This window comes from Impatiens glandulifera, chromosome 4, assembly GCF_907164915.1.
Source record: "Impatiens glandulifera chromosome 4, dImpGla2.1, whole genome shotgun sequence".
In the NCBI taxonomy this organism is placed as follows: domain Eukaryota; kingdom Viridiplantae; phylum Streptophyta; class Magnoliopsida; order Ericales; family Balsaminaceae; genus Impatiens; species Impatiens glandulifera.
In genome coordinates, this window is record NC_061865.1 from 2126822 (window position 1) to 2152802 (window position 25981).

Here is a 25981-nt window from a genome sequence, read left to right on the forward strand (position 1 = left end):
AATAATGAATCATGGATGGATGTTAACTACAATTTGTGGTACGGTTTTGATTTGAATTACCTTGCATTCAATAAACCGGTAGTGGATCGAAATTGATCTAACCTCAATTTTGACCGAACACTAATAAACATAATAAATTTATAATATAACCAATATATTTATTTTATATATTTTTAAAATTTTATTTCTTTATAATAATATAAATATTTAATATCTTATATTACCTATAATATTAAAAAAAAAAATATGTTTATATAGTTTTTATGAAATGTTTTTTATATTTTTTTTTAGTAAATATGGTATAATGGTGTCTCGCGAGAATTTTTTAAAACCGAACCAGACAGATATTATAGTAAAAGAAATCTCCAAATTAGAACGAAGGATGATAGTAAACACACTCCACTGTCATTGTTAGGGAGGAGTTTTACAAAAATAACAATTTGAAACAACTTTAGGGTTTATATGTTATTGTTTAAAAGATTAAGAATTTAAATGATCCATACTTATAAGTCTAAGAGTCTATTTTATATTGTTTATTTCCACTACTACTTAAAAGCCTTATGATGTGAGCAAGAAAAATTAACTTCATTTCTCCTAGAGATAGAGATAAAGATTGTACATGTTTTCAATGGATATCATTCTGATCATCCTTGTCCTGCTTTTTGCTTCCCCGGCGGTCACTGGCGCCGGTATCTACATAGTCGGAGATTCCGCCGGCTGGACCACCATCGGCAACGTTGATTACCGCCAATGGGCTGCTACAAAAAAATTCCAAGTCGGGGACACCATTCGTAAGAATATATTTACATTTTAAATGTATTCAGAGTCGGTCTTAGGGTGAGGCGAGCTAGTCAGCTGACTCTACCTCCCTCTCGAGTCTAAAATAAAAAAAAATAATTTATACTGAGTTTGAATTTGTGACTTTAATAATAATGATAAATCATTTAACTAACTAAATTAAATTATTTTTTTTTGTTAATTTAAATATAAAATTGTTATATGATTTCAATATAACAAACTTATGATAGTATTAAGATTGAAATTTTTAAATACATGGACAAGACTAAGGTTATGTTTTATTTTTTTTAGGTTTTCATTATAATCCTGAATTCCATAATGTGATGCAAGTAACGCATTCACATTTCCGGTCTTGCAACACATCGCATCCGATCGCCACTCACACCTCCGGTAACGACTCCATCTTGATCACCTCCTCCGGCCACCACTTCTACTTGTGTGGTGTCCCCGGACATTGCCAATCTGGACAAAAGGTCGATATCAATATTGTCAACCGTGCTCCTATTGTCTCATCGCCTTCTAATATTCCTCCAAGTTCTCCGGCTGTCGCCCCCGCCCCTAGTGGAGCCGCCACCTTCACCCGCCCTGTTCTTAGCCTCCAAGGACTTCTTATTGGAGTAGGTCTCTTAATGGTTCTTATTTTCTTGTGAGGAGCATAATTTTTAACTAATTACTTATTTTTGTGTGTGTAATAAGTTGAATTTCATTTATATTGAATATTTTTGAGTCATTAATTGGGATCTTGTTCTTAATTTCTAAAGTAACAAGATAATAAAAGTAGACTTTTCAAGTAAAATCATATATCATTCAAAAAAAATATTCGAGAAAGGGGTGACACACAATGAAAAGTAAATAAAGAAAATGATGCAGAAATAATGAATGAATTGTATGCGACGAATTGGCCACAATCATGACTTATTTCGCGATTGATGAAATCGTCCAAGCGGACGGAAGCCCATTATTTCTATGCACGCCATGTCCCCCTTCCGCGATGAATTTGAACTAGGGTTGATCACACCATTTGCATGTCCCTACGATCATCGTCATCCATAAACTTCTTCCATACGGGGTGAACCTTCCATACCCTATCGGTGATGGCATCGATCGGGACTCCCTTTGTCTCGGGCAACAAGAAAAGGACAAATACTCCCATAACCACGATCCAAAACGAGAAAAAGAAGAAAATGTTTGCTCCCATGTGACAAAGCATTGAAAGGAAGGCTTGTGCTACTAGGAAGGTGAATAGCATGTTGGCTCCGACGGCAAATGCGAAACCAGCTGTTCTTGTCTCGAGTGGGAATGTCTCGCTCGGGATTAACCACCCGAGAGGACCCCATGACCATGCGAACGACATCACGTAAAGACAAACTAGGACTAGGACCAACAAACCTAGTCCTCCTGAAATTGTCCCTGTTTTCTTCAAGTTAAGTGAAAGGATAACTCCAATTGCCATCTGTAATTGGATTTCAAAATTGATTAAATTATGAATCTATGATTGAAATAAAAACTTATTGATTTTGTTGGTACCTGACAAATAAACATTTGAACACAAGCTTGAAGGAGTAACTTGCGACGGCCGACCTTGTCGACGGCGTAAATCGAAACGAAAGTGCTGAGTACGTTTACTAGACCAGTAACGACGGCGGAAAGCAACGATGCATCGCTCTTGAAACCGACAGTTTGGAACAAAACCGGGGCGTAGAACATAATGGCGTTGATACCGGTTATCTGTTGGAAGAATTGCATGAGGATTCCAATGATCATAGGCGGCATGCTGGATCTTTGCATCAACTTCTTGAACGGTTTCTTGATGAGTTTTGCGTGATCACAAGCTTCCTTAATCTGTTCAAATTCTTCATCTACATCGTCAACTCCACGGATTTTCTTCAAAGCTTTCTTTCCTTCCTCGTCCTTTCCTCGTTCCAACAAACTGGTTGGTGTCTCTGTTATGATTAAGGATCCGAAGAAGAGGATGAGAGCTGGAACTCCGGCTAAACCGAGCGACACTCGCCACCCGTTGGGGTGGATTGTCGCGGTGACGTAGTTTACTAGATTGGCAATTAGGATTCCGATTGTTACAAAGAGCTGAAACAGAATGTTAACCGCTCCCCTGTGTTGAACCGGAGCTACCTCGGATAGAAACAATGGTACCGCCTGCGATAGAAATCAATTATATATCTAGATTTGACTCTAAGTGCGGAACTAGAATTTGAAATCTATTTGAGTGACAATGCTAATAATATCAAATATTTCCCTGTAGTGACGGGGAGGAATCAATAACGACAGTATTATCATATCTTTGATTAATCTTTAGCGACGGAGAAACGATCAATAACGAAAGTATTTTCCGTCGCTATTGCCATCCACACTTGTTTGTGACTGCGAGGATATGGGTGAAGTATATTATACCTCGTTGCCGAAACCAACGCCGATACCGAAGAGGATTCTGGCGAAGATGAGCATCCAAAGTTCAGAGCCGAAGCAACTGATGAGGGAACTGACAATGAAGAAACCGGAGGCGAAAAGAATGGTGGGTTTCCGGCCACAGATCGTGCAGATTTTGGAGGCAAAGAAACTTGCGACGAGAGCCGCCAAGTAGAGGGATGATGTGAAGAGTTGAAGTAGTTCATCGTCGTACTTACAGTAATTGTCTTCCAACACGTGTTGTTTCTTTTCATGTACACGAGGGAAGAACTTTATTAAGAAATCATCCATAGATGTCACTCCGCCTACACACGAAAAACAAGAATTAGAATTGGAATTAGAATTAAATAAATCAACGACGAATCAAACCTGAAATTCCAATGTCGTAACCAAACATCATGCCACCAAATGCAGCGAGAATCCAACATCCTAGAATGTAACCGGTGACCTTGGATTTGTAAGTTGTCTCTATGGTGCCGCCTGCCATGTTTAATAAATTTGAACTGAATCGAATTGAATTGAAATGAATTGAATTAGTTAGATCGAATGAGATGAATAATGATGGTGCTTATGGAATGAAATTTGGATGTGATTTTATAGTAGGGTAAAAAGTTAAAAGTAGAAATTGGATGAGAAAATGGTGGGGGAGATGTGAATAGAGACTGTCTTTTGCTGGCCACTAGTAATATGTAACAGATTATAGTCAGTAGTACTATAACCTTACTTTTAGGACATTTTTTTAAGGAAGAAAATTGTAAAAGATGTCAAATTTAGTTATGTAAAAAGGAATTTGTCAAATGTTTTACTTTCAAATCTATAAAAATGTCTAATTTACTTATCTAGATCTAGATCTGTATTTCTTTTTAATGATTTTATTAAATAATTACTTTTTTATAATATATATTTAATATTTTAACTTAATATATTTTTATTAAAATTTATAAAATAAATATATTTTGAAATTTTGATTAATTTAATTTATATAATGAACTTATTTATCAAGAACTTTTAACATTAGTCTTTTTTTTATTATTTTTTTTTATGTTTGTCTATTGTTTTTTCTTATTTCATGATTTTTGTTTGTTAGTTAGACTTGAATTACTTATTGGATGAACATTTTAAAAAAAATAAAAAGAATTGTTTGTTTATAATTTAATTTATAATACATTTTAGTTAGGTAACATTTTCCAAAAAATATTGTTATTTAAAATTAATAATTAATAATAATTTTGATTTTTAAAATGTATTAATATATAATAATAATAAAATAAAAAATTATTTTTTAAAATAAAGGATATTTAATTTCTTCAGTTAATAAATTGAGTAATTATTAATGTGAAGAGAATGAGATCATACTTTTATAATTGAGTTATTTAAATAACCCAAAACACAAAACACAACGTTAAAATTAAAAAATTATAACAAATATTTTAAAATTATATTTTTTTTTTATCATTTTAAATAAAATATTTTGTAACAACGTTATTTTAAAATATTTTATAAGACTAATTATTTTAATTTATATATATAATTTTATTTTAAGGAATTGTTAAAATATATTATATAAAACTTATTCTAATAAATAAATTATTTGAAAGCTTATAAGTAAATGTGGAATTCTTCTTTCTTTTATTTTTATCTTCAAACAAGACCTTTTGGACTTTGGGTAACATAAAATTCCAAATCTCGAGTGTGGTTTAATGTTAATTTAGTATAACTAGCTGGTTTTATTTCCATAAAAGAAGAAATTGATATTTTATTTCCAAAGGATACAAAAAAAACATGTAAATAAATGCATCTTTCTAGGGAAGCAGATTATGACTATAGTCACTAAATGATTGTATTTATTTAAATAAACAACTCTCCATTTCGATTTTTTTTTTCTTCTTCTTTTGTATCGTCTTCTTTGTAACCAAACTCGTACAACAAATATTGTCTTTCTCAGTCGAACTTGGATGCTAACTTCCTTGATGCCCTAGAAAGCAACCATATTGGTTCTATTTAGGGAAGGATCGGACGACGATAATTCGACATACATTTCGTCTATATATTTCTGAAAATACGCCTTTGCTTGAGGCCTTTTTATCTGCAATACAAAAAATGTCAAATTAAGTACAATTAACCAGGTTTTTTAAATGAAATTGAGTTTTTTACCTTGAAAGTTGGAGTAAGAAGACCATTCTCCAGAGTAAATGGCTCAAGCACCAATTTCACTGCCTTAACAAATTCAAATCCTCTCAACTGTAAAATAAAATTAACCATTCAAAATCAAACCAATAAAAAAAGGGTCAATATTTTTCAATAAATGTGGATGTCATCAAAAAGATTTCAATACCTGAGCTTCCCTTCCAACCTCGTCCATGTCAGCCAACACGGCAGCCTTAACTTTTGGGTTACTGCAGAGTTCTTCTGGGTGTTCATACTGCACAATAACGACGAAAGTAAAAAAAATAAATTAGCGACTGGAAAAGAAAACTGCAAATTGTAGTTAGTTTTTGCAATTCCATCCTGTAAATCACACCTTGATGCCTTCATTTGCAGCCCAAGATCTGAACACATCCTGATCTACAGCCACAATTGCTACTAACGATGAGTTCAGACTGTCACCTATTATTCAATAAAAGAGTTAGTCTCAATTTCGCCATAAACAAGAAACGAGAAAGATGACAAAAGTCTTCTGTTTTTTTATTACCATAAACAAAGCATTGGCCGACAAATTTGCATTTAGCATATACGTTCTCAATTTTCTCCGGAGCTATGTACTCTCCCTGCGCTAACTTAAATATGTTCTTCTTCCTGCCAAAAGTAGGATTTTTCATTATAGACATAACAAGACTACCCAAATCAATTAGGCTATGAATTTGAATTGCAGTCAGAATTCAAATGAGAATGGTAGAATTGAAACTTAAAATTATTTTTTATAATTCTGATTTCAATAAAAATATGTCTAGTAGATTTTTGGATGAGGGGAAGGGAAGTAATTTACTCACCTATCAATTATTTTCAAACGACCTCCAGAAGACCAAAGTCCTATATCTCCCGTGTGAAGCCAGCCATCTTCATCAATTACTTCTTTTCTGCCCATTGTATAAAAAAATTCAAATCAAGTTCCTTGTACTTAACTTAGACAAAGGACATAAAGGTAAGTTTATAAATAAATTAAGAGACTCCCAAAGGACAAAAACAAAGAAAGGCGTGTATGTACGTTTGCACTTCGTCTTTGTAATAACCTTGGAAGATAATTGGCCCCCTCACGCAGATTTCACCCCGAGGATATGGCTGATCCTCCGATGTATAATTCATCTCTGGTACATCGACAAGCTTTATTTCTGTAGCCAAATGCGAAAACCACATTACAAAGAGCATTATAGATTATACATGCAACAGATATTTTCGAAGTTGATAATTTTACCACAGGAAGGATTTGGAGAGCCAACATGACCCGACAAATTGTCACCGTCATCCATAATACTAATAACGCATGAAGTTTCAGTCATTCCATATCCCTCCAAAACTTGACAACTAAAACATCTGCAGTTCCAATTCTCAAATGTAGTCAGACAAATAATATGTTAACCATAGAAACAAAATATTGACATGCATAAGAACCATATTTTCAAATATCTTCAAGGATCATCTGATAATGTTTGAAATCCTCTTCTTTATGGGCAATAGCATCATCAGATGCTAGAGTGCAGTTTTTTTTAAAACAAGGGCTTAGTCCCTAGAGGAGGCTAGCACAACATCCCACTGTCATGACCCCTTCCCCCAATGCTTTTCTCTTTAAACAATATAACAGAAACAAGACAGATGTGTTGCATAAAAGTTGGAAAAACTAACATCCTCAAGAAGTCCATGACATCGGGAGATAAGGGCGAGGCACCAGAAGCCATATAACGTACTCTCCCTCCAAGCTTTTCCCGTATTTTGTTGAACACCAATCTGTCCCAAATCGGAGAAGGATTCTTGCCTGGTCATAACAAAACCAATAGAGGTACTATAATTAAATGCATTACTATCACACTTACATGCATGAAAAAGGTAACATTGGCTTGCCTATCAGACAGTGAAAAGAAGAAAATGTAGTGCTTTTATCAGTGAATTCTTTTTGCAGGAAAAACATCCAGGAAAAGATATTTTTTAGTGTTTACAGTGAAAATAAGAAACATATACTTGGTCTTTCTCTTCCGCCTTTCAGAAAGAAAGGAACAGTGTATCATGATTCAAGACCCTTACCTTTCATTATAGCTTGCTTCTTAGCATTGTATGCAGCAATAAATAGCTTCTCTTTCAAACCACCAGATGATTTCACGGCATTAGTAATGCTGGGGAATAAAAAGAAACATCTAGCTGTTAAGATGGCTACAGATATTTAAACTACATGACAATTGTATCAGTAATACAAGCAAAAATTACCCAGCATATATCCGATTGTATAACCGAGGAACACTGGCCAATATAGTGGGCCTTAAAGCAGCCATGTCATCCATCAACTTCAAATTGTCCTGCACAAAAATAACAGGAGATATTGCTCTAATAAAATTATACAACTTCTTACTAGAGTATAGCACATCTAAGAAAATCCAATATCTCATGTACCAGATATTGATCATGGCTCATATTTCTCTAGCTTTATTTTATGGCCACAAGCCTTTAAATTTCTCACCATTTTAAAAAAGGTATTATGAAAGGAATTAAACTGGATAAATAACTTGACCGTCATGGAGATACAAAGTTTAAAGGAGTTCCATACCCCCTGGTAGAAACCAGATGAAGCTCCAGCATACAGCACCAGGACTTGGTTTGCCCTCTCATATATGTGCGCCAGAGGAAGATAAGATATATAACTGCCTCAAAAAGGAAAATATGTAAAGTTCAGAGGGAATAATTAGTGGAAAATTCTGAATTGCTCCCAAACTAAACCGTTTTTCTACTCACATATCTGAATGATGGAATTTGATATTAAGGCTTGCCCCAGCTACATTGGCAATCAAATTTCCATGTGTCAACACAACCCCCTTGCGAATGGTTATAATGTTAAAATCATTACATATTTCTGCATAAGCTATAATAAATGAACTCAAAAGATAATAGTTCATATACAGTTAGCAATACCTTAGGTGTTCCAGTTGTACCGCTTGTATAGCAAATAGTAGCAACATCATCTGGTTTTGGTGGGCAGAATGGACGAGGGCTACCATGACCCTACAAAAAAATATTGTGACGTGCCTCAGAATTCATCTCCATATTTTATTTTGTTTTGCTTCTACTAAATAATAATATCGTCTAGTTTACCAGTTTGTCATATAATCTCATTTCAGTATACATACAGTGTACACATTTAGTAATGGATAGGATGGCGGCATAATGAAATTGAGTGGTAACAAGTGTAACTCTTTTTAAAGTTAAAGATCGAGATTTCTATTTCAAAAAATTATTTAAGTAGAGAATACCATGGCGATAGAAGTACTCATGGAAGAAATATACGTTTTTGATCATATTAATAATGAGTTCAAGCAAAAACATGGGCAATGCAGAAAAAAGTAAATAAAAAAAGACCTGATAGAAGCAAGTAATGATGGAGTTCCCAGAGAATTCGTGAGTTCACATTGATTTGTAAGGTTTGTATGATTGTGTTGTTACATACGTTAATGACTACACGTGTCATGACTTGTATTTCTTGAATAGATTTCTACATAGGGAAATGAAATGCTTGCATCTATCATGGTTTTAAAGAAATTCTCATTCTTTATCAAAAAAAGAAAGAAAGAAAATAAATGCATGCAAGTAAAACACATGCTACATTTGCCCAAAACCTAAAAAAGCATAGTAAAAACATTCAAATCAACCGAGAAACTGTGCCAATGTTGATGTCAGCTAATCATTGTAAATTCATTGCAAGTAGATAGCACAAAGGAGTTCACATTTCTAAACTTTTTTTTCTCTTAACCTTTTCTGTTGATTTTTTTCTTAGAATACTATCAATTATTGACAAGAATATAAAATTACCTGTTTAAGGAGTCTCGAATAAGATATTACTTTAACTCCTGTTGTTGAAGGAAGTGATGGAATGTGTTCATCTATCCCCCCAACAACCTGGAGAACACAGTTGACATGGGCAAGAACATGTGAGATGACAAAAAGTTACAAGTATTGCATGGAATACAAGAAACATTAGGGAGTGAGTCTCCTACCACTATAAGGCGTACAGTTGGAATCTCCGACAAGAAACTCATTAACTGCAAAATGAGATAAGAAATAGATTATCATTTGTAACTTGGGCATTGCATTTAGTTACTATTAGATAGCCTGAACTAAACGTGAAGTATACATGTAACAAGTTAAAACCATCAAGCTTGGAGAATATCCTTCTAACTCTAGCAATTTGATGCAAAACGAAAAGTGGCTTAACTATAGCTGACATAAAGATCTTTCACTAATATAAAACATTTTATCATCCTAACTTCAGATAAAACACTTTTGAAAGCTTTTTTTACATTTTGAAAACAATAAGAGAACAAATTCCATCTATAACTCACGATATTCAAGGTTTCGGGAACACAAAATACGACTTGTACGACCCCATGGTTTACTATGTATTTGACAGCATCAGGACCTGGAGATACAACAAGCTGTAAATATCAAAATGTTCTTAATTTAAACAATACATAGCACAAATTCAACATTAAAATAATCTACATACCAAGAGTGTCGTAAAGAGGAACCGATACATACGAGTATGCTGAACAAGCATGATCAACAATCATCCACTCAGGCCTGTTAATGAAATACAATCCAATTGAAGCACCCTGTTGTAATAAACATTTCAATATATCAGTTAAACATAATACCAACATTTCATATATTAATACAAATCAGTACTCACAGTTTGGATGCCATTATACAACAGACCAGAACCGATGTTAGTCCTCGCAGTACCTGCTTCCCCGTATGTCATCCACTTATACCTTGAAACATTAGGTCAAATTTAAGCATCCATACAAAAGTATGAAAAAAAAAACATCTTGAAAAAACTTACTCTCCAACTGTTCCATCAACACGGATTCTGCTACCCAAGTACTTATAATCTTTGAAAGTCTCACTCGATCGCCTAATATAGTAAGAATATAATAAATTAGGCATTTATATTCAATTCAATGAATTATACTAAAATGTTAATGGTGTACCCACACAAAATTATCATGCAGTGTCCCAATTTCAGGATGATCACGAAACCTGCTCATAAGCTTCAAAGGAGATCGTGCAGATCTGTATTAAACATTCTAAAGTCTTAGTAAGCAGGTAAGAGAATTGATATATATATATATATATATATATGAACTAATAACCTATAAACATTCCATTTTCCAGATTGCAGTTTCTCTGGAAGCACAACACTGTAACCTTGATCTGCAGTTTTCCAATTTGAAAGCAAAAGAGTTAATAGATGATATTATATAGTAATGTAGAGGGAGAGAAAAGGAAGATACCGAGAACGAACTCGGCGGAAGTGTGATTTGTTTGAAGGAGGGGCGAGTGATGAGTGATGGAGACGGAGGTGAGGTGGTGTTGGATTGATTGAAGGCGACGATGAACGGTGGAATCCATGGAGGTTTGAGGAGGTGGAAATTAGAATTGGAATTGAAAAATGGGCGATCAAAATCTGAGCATTTTCTGTGTTAGATAATAAGATAGAGAAGAGGTTGGCACGTTTACCAATGGTAGAAGATGGAGATGAAGATGGCTGGACTATTGGCTGACAGTGATGATGAAGTAAGTATGGAAGCCCATTCTTTCCTTTTATGAGGGTATTCAATATATATATATATACTATAATTATTTATTGAAAATAATATATTTCTTTTTAAACTAACATTTTTTTTAATATATTTAATTTTAGACAAATGTTTCGTGGAGAGAGAATTAAATAAAATAACAAATATTTTCATTCTTCTATTTCTTCATCCTTTCTTATTTTTTCAGTTCTTAAATTTAGTTAGAACGGTATGCCTAATTTTTTTTATTAAAAGATCACGAATTCAATTATATTTGAAAGTGTTTTGTGTTAAAACGAGGTAACGGTGGTTGGTGTAATACTAGTTCTCTTTTATTAAAAAAAAAATAATAAATTAAAAAAATAAACATATATATGATTAACTTTTTATGCATGTTATACACACTTTATCATTTAACTATACACATAATTTGTCGTATGACAGATTAGAACTTAATGCATTCCGAGGAGACTGGAGATATCTCCACATATTTGTTGCCCCTAAACTAGAAAAGAGAATGAAAAAAGAAACTATAAACTACTGTAAAATAAAAATAAAAAACAATATACAAAGTAACAAAAAGAAGGATAACAGCCATAAATTTTCAAAAAATATAGGTTTATTACTGACATGAATTAGGATTGACAATTTTAGCTTGACATAAAAATACGACCCCGAACATAAAAAAACATGTTATGATCACGTATATCTGGGTTTTAACTTGATTAATAAAAATATTAAAATTGGGTCGACCTTAAATAACCTAGTAGACTAGTCAACTTGTTTATAATTTTTCTTTAAGGTTTTGTGTTTGTTATTATTTACATGAGTGTGCGAATCAGGTGGGGTTCGGATCAAATACAATTAAAAAAGTCAATTCAGATTAGAGTTTTGATTCAAATTACTATTAGTATTACTCAATCCAGTTATACGTAAACTCAAAACCACGAAACCAACTCGACGTGAAAAGTGACTCTTAATCATACAATACCCAAATCAATGAAGACTGGTTTAAATCATTTTCTACATAAATATAATGATAATTGAAAAATAATATTAAACCAAAAACAAAATTAAACAAATATAAATTGTAACAAGAATGAAAAAAAGGAAATAACCTGATGTAAATTATTGGAGAGATCTCATCAAACATTATTATTATTATTATTATTATTATTATTATTTAATTACATCATTTTGAAACTAAAATAATAAAATAACTTTATTTTCTTAAAACTATAATTTATAGACCTAAATAATCTGATTTTTGAAAACCAAACATCAAACATGATTTTTTCTAACTAATTCAATTTATTTATTTTATTCAAATAGTAAAAGATTAAACAAGCTTTAAATATCCATTTGAATCAATTATCAAATATTTTATTTAAGAAAATATAATCATATCATACACATATATATTCCAAACTTTAAAAGCATCAGTTACATAATTTTGTAATCAATCAAGATGATATGCCTCATTCGTCGCTAATGACCAATTAATTATTTAATAATTATACTACTCTTTTGTCATGTCAAATGTGCCTTTCGTTGTCTTTTTCATTTGTTAATAAAATTGGACCACAAAGCGTCGCTGTTGCTTCGTTTAAAAATACTCAATTTTTAACATGATTGACTTCAATATTGGTATGTCTTATACATTTATTTTAGTGGACAATGTTACACATTCATTCCTTCATCATCACGATTTGACCTATTTGAATGAGAAACAGAAAGGGTTTACAATTCTAGAAATCGTTGAATCCGACAAAACATGTTTATAAAGTGTCCGAATTTCAAGATAATTATTGTATGGTATATGATAACATAATAGAAGTGTTTAAAAGCGTCACGTTTGGATAATCTAGACTTAGAGAGAATAGTGTCTGATTGAGATTAGTATTAGCTTAGATTTTTGTTTTGAATAGTTTAAATTTAAGGATGACATGTTCATATACAACCCAAATTTTAAATTAAACAAATACTAATACTTTCGAGTTTATGGCAATTTTTTGTTCTACAACGCAACATATATATAATATAAATTATAATATTTTTGGAACAATTATTGGTCACAATTCACGACAAAAAAAAATTAGTTTGTTATCAAATCTAATATACTTTATAAGCTACCTCTGTTTTTTTATCCACCACAATGTCTAAATGTTTTAATTTGAGTTTAAAAAATTGAGTTTAGTTTTAATCTTAACTTAACAAAATAATTGCTTAGTATTAATGAAATTAAATAGCTGTAAAGTTTCAATATTTATGAAGTAACTCTTTTCATTATTAATTAAAATGAATAAGAAGTAGGGTTAAAATTTCTGGTCTTCACATACTAGTATTATTTCCACATTCTTAAATTGAGAATCAATAATTCAAAGTAGTAACTATTGCACTTCAATCCAAATTTCCATTTCTGCTCTAATAATAATGGAGAACCTAGTTTAAGAATTAACTCGCTCAGGTTGGCTCGTGTCGATTTTGGAGACAAAGCAAGGTAGACACCGAAGACGAAGTAGGCGAAATGTAAAAGCCCCAGCTACGGCTCCAACTGTAGGAGCAATTATGTATATCCACACGTCGTCGAAGTTCCACGAAACAATTGCTGGACCTAATGACCTAGCCGGATTCAAGGATCCTCCTGACATTGGCCTGTAAGAGTTTCGACAAGTTCACATTTGCAATAAAACCCTTTTTTAAAATGTTATTTTGATCACTTTCGAAAATTTACAAATCATAGGTCAAAGTGATTTTGTTTGTTTTTTATATGAAAAGCGTCGCCAAAAGTTTGTGACATTTTTTTAGGTACATAAAAGAATACAATGTAGCTGATTAAAGTGTATTTCTTCTAACTAGAAAATCGATCATTCGATGTTACCTAGTATGTATTTAAATAACAAAAGATTGCGTTTTCAAAACTAGGTAGGGGATGAAGTAGTGAATTACTAATTTACCCTGTAATCATAACAGAAAGCCCAATTGCTATCCCAACTATAAATCCGGATAAGTGCCCAATCTGCAATATGTAGTACTCATAGTTTGTCACATTTTGTTCATAAAAAAGTCGAAAAAATTAAAAAAAAAAAAAAAAAAACTTAAAAAAATGGTTACCCGGGAGAATTCGGATTGATAAGCTATTGAGGTGGCTAGGAACATAACGATCGCGGTGGCTATGAGTTCAACCCAAAAGGCGGTGGCAATAGCATCAGCCGCAGTTACACCCGTTTGAGCTGGTCTAGTCGACATGAGATCGGGTTTTATACCATAGACTAGTGGGCCAATAAACGCGGCCGATGTAGCACCCATGATTTGTGCCACGAGATAGAAAGGAACCTTGGAAATTTAAAATGAAAGATTAAAAACATATATAGAATGACCATAAAATTTGAATATTAATAATTACTAGCCAAGATCAAATGGCTTGTTGATGAACCATGCATGCACCTTGGACCATGGGAAATGACCTAATGCTGCAAAACCAAGGGTTATGGCAGGGTTAACATGAGCCCCCGAGATGAACCCGATGGAGAAGACAATGACTATGACGGTCAAGCCAGCTGTCGCGGCATATTCCAATAGCCCGACTTTACCTCTAGTCGCGACTGTGCTTGCAACTATCCCACATATACAAAACATCAATATGAAAGTCCCTACTCCCTCTGCCAGAACCTACGCGTTAAAATACAACACTAATTAAAAAAACATAGTTATTATAGAATTATTCTTCTCGAATAACAATTATTTTTTTATACCTGGCTGACGAGGTCTAGATTGACTCCAAACACGAAGGCAGGACCGTTCTTTATCAAGAAATCTCCGCTTGTGGGTGAGGAATTCCCAACCTCAATCTCATGACCATACTTGGCTTCGGTGCTAGTCGAACCGGTTGTTGAAATGCCAGGGGATGGCTTGTCATGGAGCGGGCTTTTCATAGCTTTTCGCCTCAAATGAAAAGAGTTGGAAGTGAAACTATCAAGGTTCTATAAATAAAGTTTGAAGGTTGAAGTTGTGGGGACCCTAAAAAAAGGCAAAGGACATGCATAGTGGGGAAAAAGGGTGCAAAAATATCAAATCAATAAAATGGTTGGTTAATTTGTTAGCTATTCATGGTATTTAGGTTGCTTACCTCAACCAATTAATTATGAGTTTTGAATAGTTAGATGGTCGGTTTGATCCAAAAAAACACACAAGTTATGTGTTGCACCCAAAAGGTAGGAGAGTTTGGTCATGCTTCTTCAATGCTCCCATAAAAACATGATAAATTGGTATAATTTAGCTCTTCATCTTCCTCCTTATCGTTTTTTGTTGTGTAAGCGATGAAATCAGATGTTACACGAGACTTCGGATAAGTTATCCGGGTTGCTTCCATTTTATTTATATATTTGTCAAAATTAAGCTCAAAAGTCCTTAGTAGATATTAAATCACATGTTGTTATGTCAATATTTTGTTTGGTAGTATTAATTGATAGAATCTGATAATGCATTAATAAGGGATGCTGTTGCTCAATTATGCTTGAGGGACCTTAAAAGTTTCACCAACTGACTCCCCATTAGAATGTTCAATAATGTCACAATAGCATAACTTCAAAACTAGCTATAAGTTTAGATCAAGTTTTTGTCAATTTTATAACATTAATAACGGAAATTTTTGACTAAACATTCAAGATGAGGAATTATATGTCAATATGGAGAGATCCACAAAAGAAATATTATGTAATATGAACAATTAAAAAAAAAAATATCAACAAGTTTTTACCATGCTTTCCAATCACTTAAACACTAGTATTGACTAAATTAACAATTTATTTAACAAGTCAATGAAAGTGTGACTTGAATGTTGTTTATCAAACTATTTAAATATCTACTTATTTGATCGATATTGATTATTGAGTAACATGGTATTAAATGTTTATATCTTGAAGACTATACAATTATAATCAAGAAATACAATGAAATCCAATTGTTGATTTTCATTCGTTTTTAATCTAAAAAAAATGAATTTCTATTTTTTATATCAATAACAAAAATTTAGTTTACAAAATAAAAAAAAAATATCGTATAGGACTTTATTCGGTTGAGTTATTTGAATAATTTAATATTTAAGAATATTGTTTTGATTCTTTTAAATGAATTAGTAGTTATAAAATTATTGTTTTTTTTAATATTGTGACCTTCAAATTGGTTCTGATATATAAGTTCATATTTTTTTTTTTAAATATAACTCAATTTGGAGACACTGAAATTTGAAATAAAAAATAATTTATTATTATATTATTGTGATATTAATTTAAATAAAATAATGTTTTAAAATATATTTTAATTATATATATATTAATAAATTTATAACATTCATTTACGACAGATGTTTCTAAATAGATCCTAGTTTATTATTTATATATGGGGTTGAGTACTTTTTTAAGATAAACTTTGATTATACTCTATCAAACTTTATATTTAATCTTATTCTCTCGTAACTTTTTATGTCTTAAAACACATTTTTTCCGTTTTACATCAATGAAATAACAATATTAAAATATTTGTTTAATTAAAAAATTTATAATAATCATAATATTAATTAATATCCAATACAAAATCTTAATTAATATTTGAATTCAAAACAAATTATACTGGTTATTTAAATAAACCTTATATATATCCTAATAAATCATTTTTTATTAAAAAAAATTCATATATTAAATAAATTAATTTTGTTTAGACCCAAAATAATTTAGAAAATAAAATAAAAAAATATTTCCAAAATAGTATGAAACCCTCGTGAAACAGCAATTCCTTTGCCCTCTCCTCTATATTTTCTTCACCGCCATCAGCCAAACCCTCATTCAATGGTTGATGATCATGCTTTTCAACCACTCTCTTAAGCTATGGTGTTAATTTGAGCTTCTTCAACTCTCTTCACTTCCTATACAACACTGCGGTTCAGGTTTCCTGACAGAATTTCGCATTGAAGCAGCAATCAGCGACAAGTTTTGATTATCCGTACGTTATTTCTTACTCAATATTCAATAATCTTGTGCCGAATCATGCGAAATACAGTTAATTAACACGGTTTTGTTACTTGCTTGTGAATTATGCGTTGTTTGACGATTTGAAGAAGTTTGTTGATGAATCGTGATGTAGTTCTAAGTAGAATCTAGTAGTAAATTGAATAATCGGAATGAAGAATTTTGACTTCGAATTGAAGTTCACTGCTATTTCAAGTAGAAGGAGGTATTCTAATGATCAAGTCTTAGGTATTTTAGGCTCACTGGAATTTCAATACTGTTCAACAACAATAGATTGCCCTGTGTTAACTGTTCTATGAGATCTTATGGAGACCTAACAGTCAATCTCACAAAGCTTACACTATTTTTTGCGTTGTATGGACAGATAGAAGCAATGGATCCTTGCATTCCTGATAACAGATTAGTTTTGCATGGAAATTTTGAAAGAGATTATGGTGATTTGGAGGAGTGTCAATTTCAGGTTAATGAAATGGTGAACAAGGTTGATGATGTAAGTTCCTTTTCTTGATAATAGAATCATGGCATTGTTTAGTGGTCCTTGGATTGTTTATTCTTATTTGTATTTGAGAGTTAACATTAAGTACATTATATGTTATTTCCATTGTTGAATCAATCTGATTTTTTGTTCAACACCTAATAAGTTATGTACTTGGTTTATTCTCGAGAAGTTTGAGGTTTTCATATTGTTTGAATCTTCTCAATTCATTGAACTCTGTTTTCCACGGTCTTATGCTAATTACCTTTATTTTACGGTTCTTAATTTTTACAGCTTTCTCAGAAACTCAAAGAGGTAGAACAGTTCTACACAACCACAAATAAAAAGGAACATAATACTTCCAAGCTAGGTTCTATTCTCAAGGACAAAGACAAGGATAAACTCATTGCGAACTTAAAGAAACGTAAGCATGATGCACCTCTTAAGGAAGCAGCGGCAAAAAAGAGAATGCTGGATCTTATGCGCCAATTCGGCACAATAATCTCCCAGGCAATTAATAAATACTTGTCTGTGCTTTTGTGTAGTAATAGTCTTGAATTCCTCTATATGATAATATCTTTTTGGTACTGTTGAGGAAAATCTTGTGTAAAGGTTTCCTATGTATTAAGGCTTGGAGTTAACATTTAGAACACAAGACCCCATTTGAAACAATTTTTTTGGGGTCAGATGTCCCATTTATATGTGGATCTAAATGAGATCATGTTTGAAAACAAAATTTAGTCCCACACAGATTCAGAAATTTATTGCGAATTTCTCGTTTGGATCCGGATAATACATTAACAAAAAAATATTGGTGTTCTTTCTACCTTAACAGTCACCACTAAACATTGTTCCTTTATCATTTGCAGGTTACCCAACACAAGTGGGCAATACCATTTATGAAACCTGTAGATGTTGTGGGTCTCGGCTTGCATGATTACTACGAGGTATACTTTTTCACTCGAATATTTTTACCCATAACAAAAACCACAATCCTTTACTCAGTCTAAATTGTTTGTGTACACCTTGCTAACATATTACTATTAGACAAAATAATATTCCAAAACTAGATTTGATTTGATTTAGGTATATATTTGAACACTGCTTTGTGTTTCTACTTGGTATTAGAGCCATTAAGGTTGTGATCCAGTGTATATTTCTGGCAGATGATACTCTGTTGGTTATGAAAATAATTGATCTTATTCTCCCAAAGAGAAATTGTTTCTCATCTTGGTCAATAATCTATCGTGTTTCTGTATTATCTGGGAATATCAGCTTGTGTTGTATACATGCTAATACTACTCATTTTTTTGCGATTACCAAATATTTAGAATGCATGTGTGGTACATATAGCAAGTTGCTTGTTCTTTCCCTTTTTATTTTCTACTATTTGTTAGTATTTTTATTTCTCCACTGAACCTTTTGCTGAACGTGTACTAGATTATTGAGAAGCCTATGGACTTCAGTACAATAAAAAAAAGAATGGATTGTAAAGATGGTTCAGGTTACAAACATGTCAGGGACATATGGGTCGATGTGAGGTTAATATTTAAGAATGCCATGAAATACAATGATGAAAAACACGACGTTCATGAGATGGCTAAGCATTTATTATCGAAATTTGAAGAAAAGTGGCTGAATATATATCCAAAGATTGCTGAAGAGGTAATGTTTCAACTTACTACCAATGAATATCCCCCTCAAGTAATTGATGATGGAATGATGTAAGGAATCAAAATACTCAGTTTCATCATACGACTTAATTCCAGATACATGGTTGCAGGATAAACGACTGGAAGAAGATGAAGCTGAGATGCAGTTTGATATGCGACTAACTCATGAAGTTGCTCACGCCAAAATGGCCCGCGATTTGAACAACGAGGTAGTTAAAATTCTTTAAGCCATTTTACTGGGCTAATCTTTTTCAAAAAGAATTACCATAGTAAAAAATTACCATATCATCATGGATAAGCTGAATGAGGTTATAGTTTCAACCATTCTGACATTCTAACTGTTATTGAAATTCCTCAGCTTGACGAGGTTGATCTGCATCTGGAAGAACTTAAAGGCCTAGTCCTTGAGAAATGCAGGTAGTGCAAAGTCACCACTGTGCCCCATTTGGTAACACTTTTTATTTATGTTCTTGTATTTTGAGTTGGATCCAGATACAAAAACATTTAAAAGCTAATGCCTTCTTCGGTTGGTGTTATCTGAAATTAATCTCAAATAACCCACCATCCAATCCTACATCCCCTCATCACTCACATCATACAAATCATCAACCAAAATATCCTATATTTCATAAAAAATTATAAATTTATATTCCTACTGTCTTTTAACCCAAATAAACCACTTTTCCGAATAAGGCTATTTGGAAATAACCCATAAACGAACAAGCCCTAAGGCCTTATTTGATGTGGGTTATTTGAGATTCATTTCAAATAAGACAATCTACTCAGTTCAAATCATCAACCAAAATACCCTAATGTATTTTTACCCAAATAACTTGCATAAAACCAAACAAGGTTATTCAAATAACCCTAGATCAAACAAGGCCTTAAATTCAGACAAAGACATATTCAGAAATTTATTTTTGTTTATAGATACAAAAACAAGCATAAAATTGAAGATTTTATATTTTCTATTCTTAGAAAGATGACCACTGAAGAGAAAAGAAGACTTGCTACACATCTCACCAGATTACCTCCTGATGATCTCAACGAAGCACTAATGATTGTAGCAGAGGATAACCCTTGTTTCCAGGCAACTGCCACGGAAGTGGAGCTCGATATTGATTCTCAGGTTTTGTATCAACTACAGTCCCAAAAAACCTCCCTTATTATCTTATGTTCAAACACTTGCATCTTTTTTTCCTGATTTGCAGAGCGAATTGACGTTATGGAGGCTGAAGTTCTTCTTGAAAGATAAGCAGGCAACGAGAGATCATTCGAACCACAACCATAACAATGGAAATAACGCGAACAATACCAACAGTAAGCCACCAGCAACAGTTAATAAGAACAATAATAATGTGAGCAAAAGAAAAAGGGAGATTTGCGATGCAATCGCGAAGAATTTGCAGAAGAAAGCCAAGGAGAGCCCTCCACAAATGTATAATAATAATCCTAGAAAGTAACTAAACAAACAGCAGCAGCAGCAGCGTCTGTTTCAGACATCGTCAAGTTTTTAGTTTTACTTTCTTATGTAGCTGTTCTCAATTGAATTATCAGTGTCGTAAATTTACAGAGGTTGGAGATTTTTTTTCTTTAATTATGTAAAATTTGAATTGAAGTTGTTCCTTTTCTCTTGATGGAAGCAAAGCAAAAGAAGCATTATACATTTCTTCAAGCATATTAATAAATAATATATAAAACTCAAGAAAGCATATATTCTTCATCATTTTGAATACTCAAACTCTCAATCTTATATACATACATTCCTCTATTAGTTGTTTCAATCAAATCAAAACAAGGCCATGGTTTCTGGAGGCATCAAGACGGTTGCTTCGAGCATACTTGTGCTTCATCTGGTTCTATACTTCATTGTCGTGATCATCTCGGGTTGGGCTGTGAATCACGGTATTGAAGAAGCACGCGAGACTGGTATATATTCATTTCTTCGTCATTCATTTTTCTATCATATTTGTTTATGAATCGATCCGACCAATCCATGCATGCAGCTTCGAGTCTGACGATTCCTGCTCGAATATTCCCAATTTATTACCCGTTTGGGAATGATGCCACGGGATTCTTGGTGATATTTTCTCTCATAGCTGGAGTTGTGGGTTGTGTATCTTCTGTTTCGTGTCTAAACAATGTTGGTCATTGGACTCGTGCTCATTTGCATGCAGCCGCAGCCTCCTCTCTTCTAACATGGGCACTCACTGTTCTTGCCATGGGGTACATTATTTTTTAAAATATCTTAAGTTGAAGTTTATTAGCTATTATAATCGTGCTACTAGATTTAAAAAATAAATAAATTGAGTTGACTAATTTATGGATTAATTAATGGCAGGGTGGCTTGCAAAGAGATTAACGTTGAGAGGACAAATGGAAACTTGGTAATAATAATAATAATAATAATAATAATAATAATAATAATAATAATTAATAAGTTATTCTTTTATGAATTATTCATGTAAATATTATTATATTGCAGAGAATATTGGAGAATATTATGATAGTGCTAAGTGGGACACAATTTTTATGCACTCTTGCCATTCATGCTGGAGTTGAAGATGTTGTTAAAAGACAGATATTTTAATTACTTATTTTTATGTTTACTATTACTATTATGGGATGTTTGTTCATTAATATTATGTATGTTACAAAAATATTATTATGCCAATTACTATTGTTTCGAAGGCAAATTGAAGGCAAATTGAAGATTTCATTTTTTTTTAATAATTCATGTCTGAAAACTTAGAATATTTGTGTTTTATCATATTTATATATATATATATATGAATGAGTAGTCACATTTTAACCTATTGTAATTAAATTATTAAAGAAAATTCCATTTTTACTTTCTAATAAAAGCATACTCATATATATATATATATATATATATATATATATATATATATATATATATATATATATATATATATATATATATATATATATATATATATATATATATATATATATATATATATATATATATATATATATATATATATATATATATATATATATATATGCTTAATTTTCAAAGTGTTCGGATTATCGGGGTTCGGGGTCGAGAGTTGTGGTTAATTTGAATATATATATGAGAGTAATTTTAAATATTATCACATTTTAGTAATTTTTTTTCTCAATTTTATATCTTTAATACGGACTAAATGCTAGTTTAATTGTGAATGCATATAATAATTTTGGATAGTTAGTAAAAAGTTTAGATTAAGTATATATTTAAGATTTATTTAATATAAATATATTTGATAATGTATATTTATAATTATTTATTTTAATTGAGTAAAAACATGTTAAAAATAATAAGTCAAAATATCAAGTTTATTTTAAAAAAAAAAACTAAACCCAATATCTTAAAAATTAAAAAATAAACTATTTTATCCTTCTAAATTTAATTAAACTACTAAAGTTTATATTTTCATTTTTTTTTCTACAAAAATATAACAAACTTACTTTTTTTTTTTGTTTAATTATAATTCATCAATTTATTTATAAAATAAAAAATAATGAGAAATATATATATATATATATTTATTATCTCTTATATATATATATATATTAAATTTATTAATTAATATAATTAACATATAAGTGTATAATAATCTTGATTATTTTCTTGTATATTAATTTATTATCATAAATTTAAATATTAAATACTTAAAATTAAAATATTTTTGATTTGTTAATTCAATTTTTAATGTAGTAATTAGAAATAAATATTCAGATATTTATTTTAAGTATTATTAAACACAAATTTTTGAATAACTATTAGTAATTTCATATATTTGATGCTTATTATTCACATATTTGTTCTAAAAAAGATAATCACTTTTCTTTTAGAATCTACAAGTTCATAACATGTTTATTTTATGTTTTTGTTTCATATTTTATCTCTTTTCTTTATTTTCTTATTTACTCTATGTCTGTACTTATTATTTATTATTAAAATTATTATATATATTTATTCACAAATGATTATGCTAATTTTACGTCTCCCACGATTAAAAAAAAAAATCTTATCTTGCTGTCATAATATATATAGAGAGAGAGAGGAGAGAGAAGGACGCGTATAGATTCGAGAAGAAGAAGAGAAGAAAGAAAAATCGCCGATTGAATCAATCGATCAATTGAATCAAAGATGTTTGGATTCGAGAGGGTGAACGCGAAGGAAGAAGACATTGATCTGGAGTCAGGAACGCTTTATCCTGGACTCAGCTATGGAGAGAATCAGTTGCGATGGGGATTCATCCAAAAGGTTTACGGAATCCTTGCGGCGCAATTCATTCTCACCACCATCGTCTCTTCCATCACCGTTCTATACTCTCCCGTCAACGAGCTTCTCAGGGAAAATTCTGGTGTTTTGGTCTTCTTCGCCATTCTTCCCTTGATCTGTAAGTAACCCTAGATCTGAATATCTCATAATAATAATAATAATAATTCTTTTTAGTTTAAATTGGATACATGATTGATGTTTGTTAGTTGACTTATGAACAAAATTGAAATCTTGGATTCTTCTTCGTACATGAAATTCCTTTTTTTTTTTTTTTTTTTAAAACATTTTCCTGTTAAAGAGATGATGATGATCTGGTAGTAGATTGTGGAATGCTCAAACAGTTCATAAGTGAAAATCTGAAACTAAGAAATGAATTGATCATGCTTTGCTAATGATTCCCCAAAACATTTCATAAGTGAAAAAACACATATTTATCGATATTGAATTGTTTGTATTAAGTTGAATGAAAACCAGTAACTAAGAAATGAATTGATCATGCTTTGCTATTGATTCCTCAAAACAGTTCTCACATAAGTGAAATGTTTGTACTGAGTGTTTTTTCACGACAATTTTGCGAGTTTCATGAAAGTCAAGCATTGCGTTGATGCTGTTCATTGTGAGATTTGCAGTGCTATGGCCAATGTATGTCTACCAGCAAAAGCACCCGATAAACTTGGTTATCCTCGGAGGCTTCACCTTGTCCTTGAGTCTCACTGTCGGCATGAGCTGTGCAAACACAGAAGGTTTGTAGAATTTTCTAACCTACTTGCTTTCAGAATGTTAATATAATACGAAAAACACTTTGGAATTGGCAGGAAGGATTGTGCTCGAAGCTTTGATTTTAACATCAGCTGTGGTTTTCTCATTAACTGGATACACTTTCTGGGCTGCCAAGAAAGGAAAGGACTTTAGCTATATGGGACCAATCTTGTTCACCAGCCTTTTTGTTCTTGTCTTGACTGGATTCATTCAGGTTAAATTACAACTCAAATGAAACACGGGTTATTTAATAAGATGTTTATAACTAACATCTTGCATTAAAATGATCACAGATGTTCTTCCCTCTTGGATCTACATCGACTGCTATATATGGTGCAATTAGTGCTATAATCTTCTCAGGTTATATCGTGTATGATACTGACAACTTGATCAAGCGGTTCACATACGATGAGTACATATGGGCGTCGGTTACGCTCTATCTTGATATCCTGAACCTGTTCCTTGCCATCTTAAGGGTTCTAAGACAGGGTGACAACTAAGCTAACTATTGAGTGCCCTTGTCTAATCAAAATTGAGATAATGAATTGCAATATGTTTTTTCTTATTACTTGATATGTTAATATGGAGGGCCTTTTACTAAAGGTTTCCTAAGATGTTCTATTTTGAGGCATTATGACAATATATATTACTGGATAAGATGTTGCTATATTCAATTGATGATGTTTGTATACCATATTATTGCCATCCATATTGGTGTATGAAATTCAATTTTCAATTTTTATTGACCCGATTTGAATCAAATGGTGCTGTTTTCCATCAATGATGAACAGGGTTTTGATCCGAATTGATGAGAGGTAATATTAGGTCAATTTATAAATACTTGATAAATACAAAGATTCATAAATTTATTAGTTTCTTATTTATTTTAATTTTAATAATGTTATTAAAAATTATTATCCAATGTAAATGTATTCAATGTAAATGTATTTTACTGTATTTAAAGCAAAGTAAAAAACAATAAGTATTAAATTTTCTAAAAGTTAGACTTTTCTCCCTCTATAAAATTAAAATACAAAGTGATTGAAATGTCAATCTTTAATGGCCCTTCCATTTTTTTTCTTTCTTATTTTAGTTTGTATTTCTGGGTTTTTCTTTTCTCTTTCAATGTAACACTCTCATTTGAGATATTGTGTTTTTGTTCAGTTCATTATCTGGTCAATATTTTTGGTCAGGTTGTTTGGGGCTTATATTTTCTGATTGTGTTAAAGTAAGTGCATCACAGTTACTCTAAACACAACCATCTATGCTATATTAGGTTTTTTAACAAAAAAATCTTCAAAAAAAGACCATCAGTTAATCTAAACATTAATTCTAAAATAGAAAATTTTAAAATTTTGACTCTCCTAGTTTAAATTTAGTATACCAAATACAAATTCTATAATTTTTTAATAATTATTTCTTTTTCCTCTCTCTTCTATAATTTTTTAATAATTCTTTCTCTCTCCTCTCTCTTCTCTACGATTCTTTTTCTCTCTTATTATAATAATAGATTTTAGAGGGAATGAATATTTTATAATTTTGTAGGATAGAATTATAAGTAGCTGATGTATTGACCAGTTAAAATTTGAGATGCTAAAGTAGGTTTATGTTGTTTTAATATATTTTAGATACTCAGATTTAGAGTACCGGATGCAGTTGCTCTTATAGAATATTTTTGAGTATATGTGTTGTCTTCTTAATAACAAAGTAATTGAATTTGAAATTATTTTTTATTTTTTAATAAAATATTAATAAAT

At 31.5% G+C, this 25981-nt stretch overlaps 7 protein-coding genes across 7 annotated transcripts; 4 read left to right on the plus strand and 3 right to left on the minus strand.

Moving 5' to 3' along the window:
* Positions 1–594: 594 nt before the first annotated feature.
* On the plus strand, positions 595–1583 carry LOC124936340 (mavicyanin-like). The gene is made up of 2 exons (XM_047476834.1): positions 595–791; positions 1090–1583. The coding sequence occupies exons 1-2, from the start codon at positions 620–622 to the stop codon at positions 1446–1448; spliced, it is 531 nt and encodes a 176-aa protein (XP_047332790.1). The 5' UTR covers positions 595–619; the 3' UTR covers positions 1449–1583.
* On the minus strand, positions 1482–3709 carry LOC124933777 (sugar transport protein 8-like). Its single transcript, XM_047474221.1, has 4 exons — positions 3592–3709; positions 3208–3527; positions 2326–2952; positions 1482–2251 (listed from the first exon to the last, which is right to left on the minus strand). The coding sequence occupies exons 1-4, from the start codon at positions 3707–3709 to the stop codon at positions 1811–1813; spliced, it is 1506 nt and encodes a 501-aa protein (XP_047330177.1). The 3' UTR covers positions 1482–1810.
* Positions 3710–4960: 1251 nt separating this feature from the next.
* On the minus strand, positions 4961–11005 carry LOC124935791 (long chain acyl-CoA synthetase 6, peroxisomal-like). The gene is made up of 23 exons (XM_047476217.1): positions 10713–11005; positions 10572–10632; positions 10414–10491; positions 10262–10333; positions 10109–10190; positions 9926–10031; positions 9762–9838; positions 9417–9461; positions 9232–9318; positions 8338–8427; positions 8161–8240; positions 7976–8069; positions 7639–7727; positions 7459–7547; positions 7063–7192; positions 6635–6753; positions 6428–6551; positions 6213–6299; positions 5915–6018; positions 5744–5829; positions 5558–5644; positions 5377–5463; positions 4961–5308 (listed from the first exon to the last, which is right to left on the minus strand). The coding sequence occupies exons 1-23, from the start codon at positions 10828–10830 to the stop codon at positions 5198–5200; spliced, it is 2103 nt and encodes a 700-aa protein (XP_047332173.1). The 5' UTR covers positions 10831–11005; the 3' UTR covers positions 4961–5197.
* A 2439-nt stretch (positions 11006–13444) lies between these two features.
* Positions 13445–14932, minus strand: LOC124933779 (probable aquaporin NIP7-1). The gene is made up of 5 exons (XM_047474222.1): positions 14753–14932; positions 14445–14669; positions 14112–14333; positions 13955–14016; positions 13445–13652 (listed from the first exon to the last, which is right to left on the minus strand). The coding sequence occupies exons 1-5, from the start codon at positions 14930–14932 to the stop codon at positions 13445–13447; spliced, it is 897 nt and encodes a 298-aa protein (XP_047330178.1).
* A 1861-nt stretch (positions 14933–16793) lies between these two features.
* On the plus strand, positions 16794–20794 carry LOC124936972 (transcription factor GTE1-like). Its single transcript, XM_047477497.1, has 9 exons — positions 16794–16997; positions 17388–17513; positions 17793–18008; positions 18368–18445; positions 18939–19163; positions 19282–19380; positions 19530–19588; positions 20150–20300; positions 20383–20794. Exons 2-9 carry the CDS (start codon positions 17397–17399, stop codon positions 20632–20634), a joined length of 1197 nt encoding a protein of 398 aa, XP_047333453.1. The 5' UTR covers positions 16794–16997; positions 17388–17396; the 3' UTR covers positions 20635–20794.
* Positions 20795–20890: 96 nt separating this feature from the next.
* On the plus strand, positions 20891–21811 carry LOC124936973 (membrane protein PM19L). Its single transcript, XM_047477499.1, has 4 exons — positions 20891–21100; positions 21178–21397; positions 21513–21558; positions 21657–21811. Exons 1-4 carry the CDS (start codon positions 20974–20976, stop codon positions 21759–21761), a joined length of 498 nt encoding a protein of 165 aa, XP_047333455.1. The 5' UTR covers positions 20891–20973; the 3' UTR covers positions 21762–21811.
* Positions 21812–23229: 1418 nt separating this feature from the next.
* LOC124934101 (BI1-like protein) lies at positions 23230–24970 on the plus strand. Its single transcript, XM_047474573.1, has 4 exons — positions 23230–23583; positions 24095–24208; positions 24281–24438; positions 24518–24970. Exons 1-4 carry the CDS (start codon positions 23331–23333, stop codon positions 24722–24724), a joined length of 732 nt encoding a protein of 243 aa, XP_047330529.1. The 5' UTR covers positions 23230–23330; the 3' UTR covers positions 24725–24970.
* Positions 24971–25981: the final 1011 nt, after the last annotated feature.

Coding starts and splice junctions, on each gene's coding strand:
- LOC124936340 (XM_047476834.1), top strand. CDS start 620: ATGTTTTCAATGGATATCATTCTGATCATCCTTGTCCTGCTTTTTGCT. Junction 792..1,089: donor CCAAGTCGGGGACACCATTC/GTAAGAATATAT, acceptor TATTTTTTTTAG/GTTTTCATTATAATCCTGAA.
- LOC124933777 (XM_047474221.1), bottom strand. CDS start 3,709: ATGGCAGGCGGCACCATAGAGACAACTTACAAATCCAAGGTCACCGGT. Junction 3,528..3,591: donor TTACGACATTGGAATTTCAG/GTTTGATTCGTC, acceptor TTTCGTGTGTAG/GCGGAGTGACATCTATGGAT. Junction 2,252..2,325: donor TTCAAATGTTTATTTGTCAG/GTACCAACAAAA, acceptor ATCCAATTACAG/ATGGCAATTGGAGTTATCCT.
- LOC124935791 (XM_047476217.1), bottom strand. CDS start 10,830: ATGGATTCCACCGTTCATCGTCGCCTTCAATCAATCCAACACCACCTC. Junction 10,633..10,712: donor TTCCGCCGAGTTCGTTCTCG/GTATCTTCCTTT, acceptor GGAAAACTGCAG/ATCAAGGTTACAGTGTTGTG. Junction 6,300..6,427: donor TACAAAGACGAAGTGCAAAC/GTACATACACGC, acceptor TACAATGGGCAG/AAAAGAAGTAATTGATGAAG.
- LOC124933779 (XM_047474222.1), bottom strand. CDS start 14,932: ATGAAAAGCCCGCTCCATGACAAGCCATCCCCTGGCATTTCAACAACC. Junction 14,334..14,444: donor GTCATTTCCCATGGTCCAAG/GTGCATGCATGG, acceptor TAAATTTCCAAG/GTTCCTTTCTATCTCGTGGC. Junction 14,017..14,111: donor ATCAATCCGAATTCTCCCGG/GTAACCATTTTT, acceptor TACATATTGCAG/ATTGGGCACTTATCCGGATT.
- LOC124936972 (XM_047477497.1), top strand. CDS start 17,397: ATGGATCCTTGCATTCCTGATAACAGATTAGTTTTGCATGGAAATTTT. Junction 18,009..18,367: donor TCGGCACAATAATCTCCCAG/GCAATTAATAAA, acceptor TATCATTTGCAG/GTTACCCAACACAAGTGGGC. Junction 20,301..20,382: donor AGCTCGATATTGATTCTCAG/GTTTTGTATCAA, acceptor CCTGATTTGCAG/AGCGAATTGACGTTATGGAG.
- LOC124936973 (XM_047477499.1), top strand. CDS start 20,974: ATGGTTTCTGGAGGCATCAAGACGGTTGCTTCGAGCATACTTGTGCTT. Junction 21,101..21,177: donor TGAAGAAGCACGCGAGACTG/GTATATATTCAT, acceptor CCATGCATGCAG/CTTCGAGTCTGACGATTCCT. Junction 21,559..21,656: donor AGAGGACAAATGGAAACTTG/GTAATAATAATA, acceptor ATTATATTGCAG/AGAATATTGGAGAATATTAT.
- LOC124934101 (XM_047474573.1), top strand. CDS start 23,331: ATGTTTGGATTCGAGAGGGTGAACGCGAAGGAAGAAGACATTGATCTG. Junction 23,584..24,094: donor CGCCATTCTTCCCTTGATCT/GTAAGTAACCCT, acceptor TGAGATTTGCAG/TGCTATGGCCAATGTATGTC. Junction 24,439..24,517: donor TCTTGACTGGATTCATTCAG/GTTAAATTACAA, acceptor AAATGATCACAG/ATGTTCTTCCCTCTTGGATC.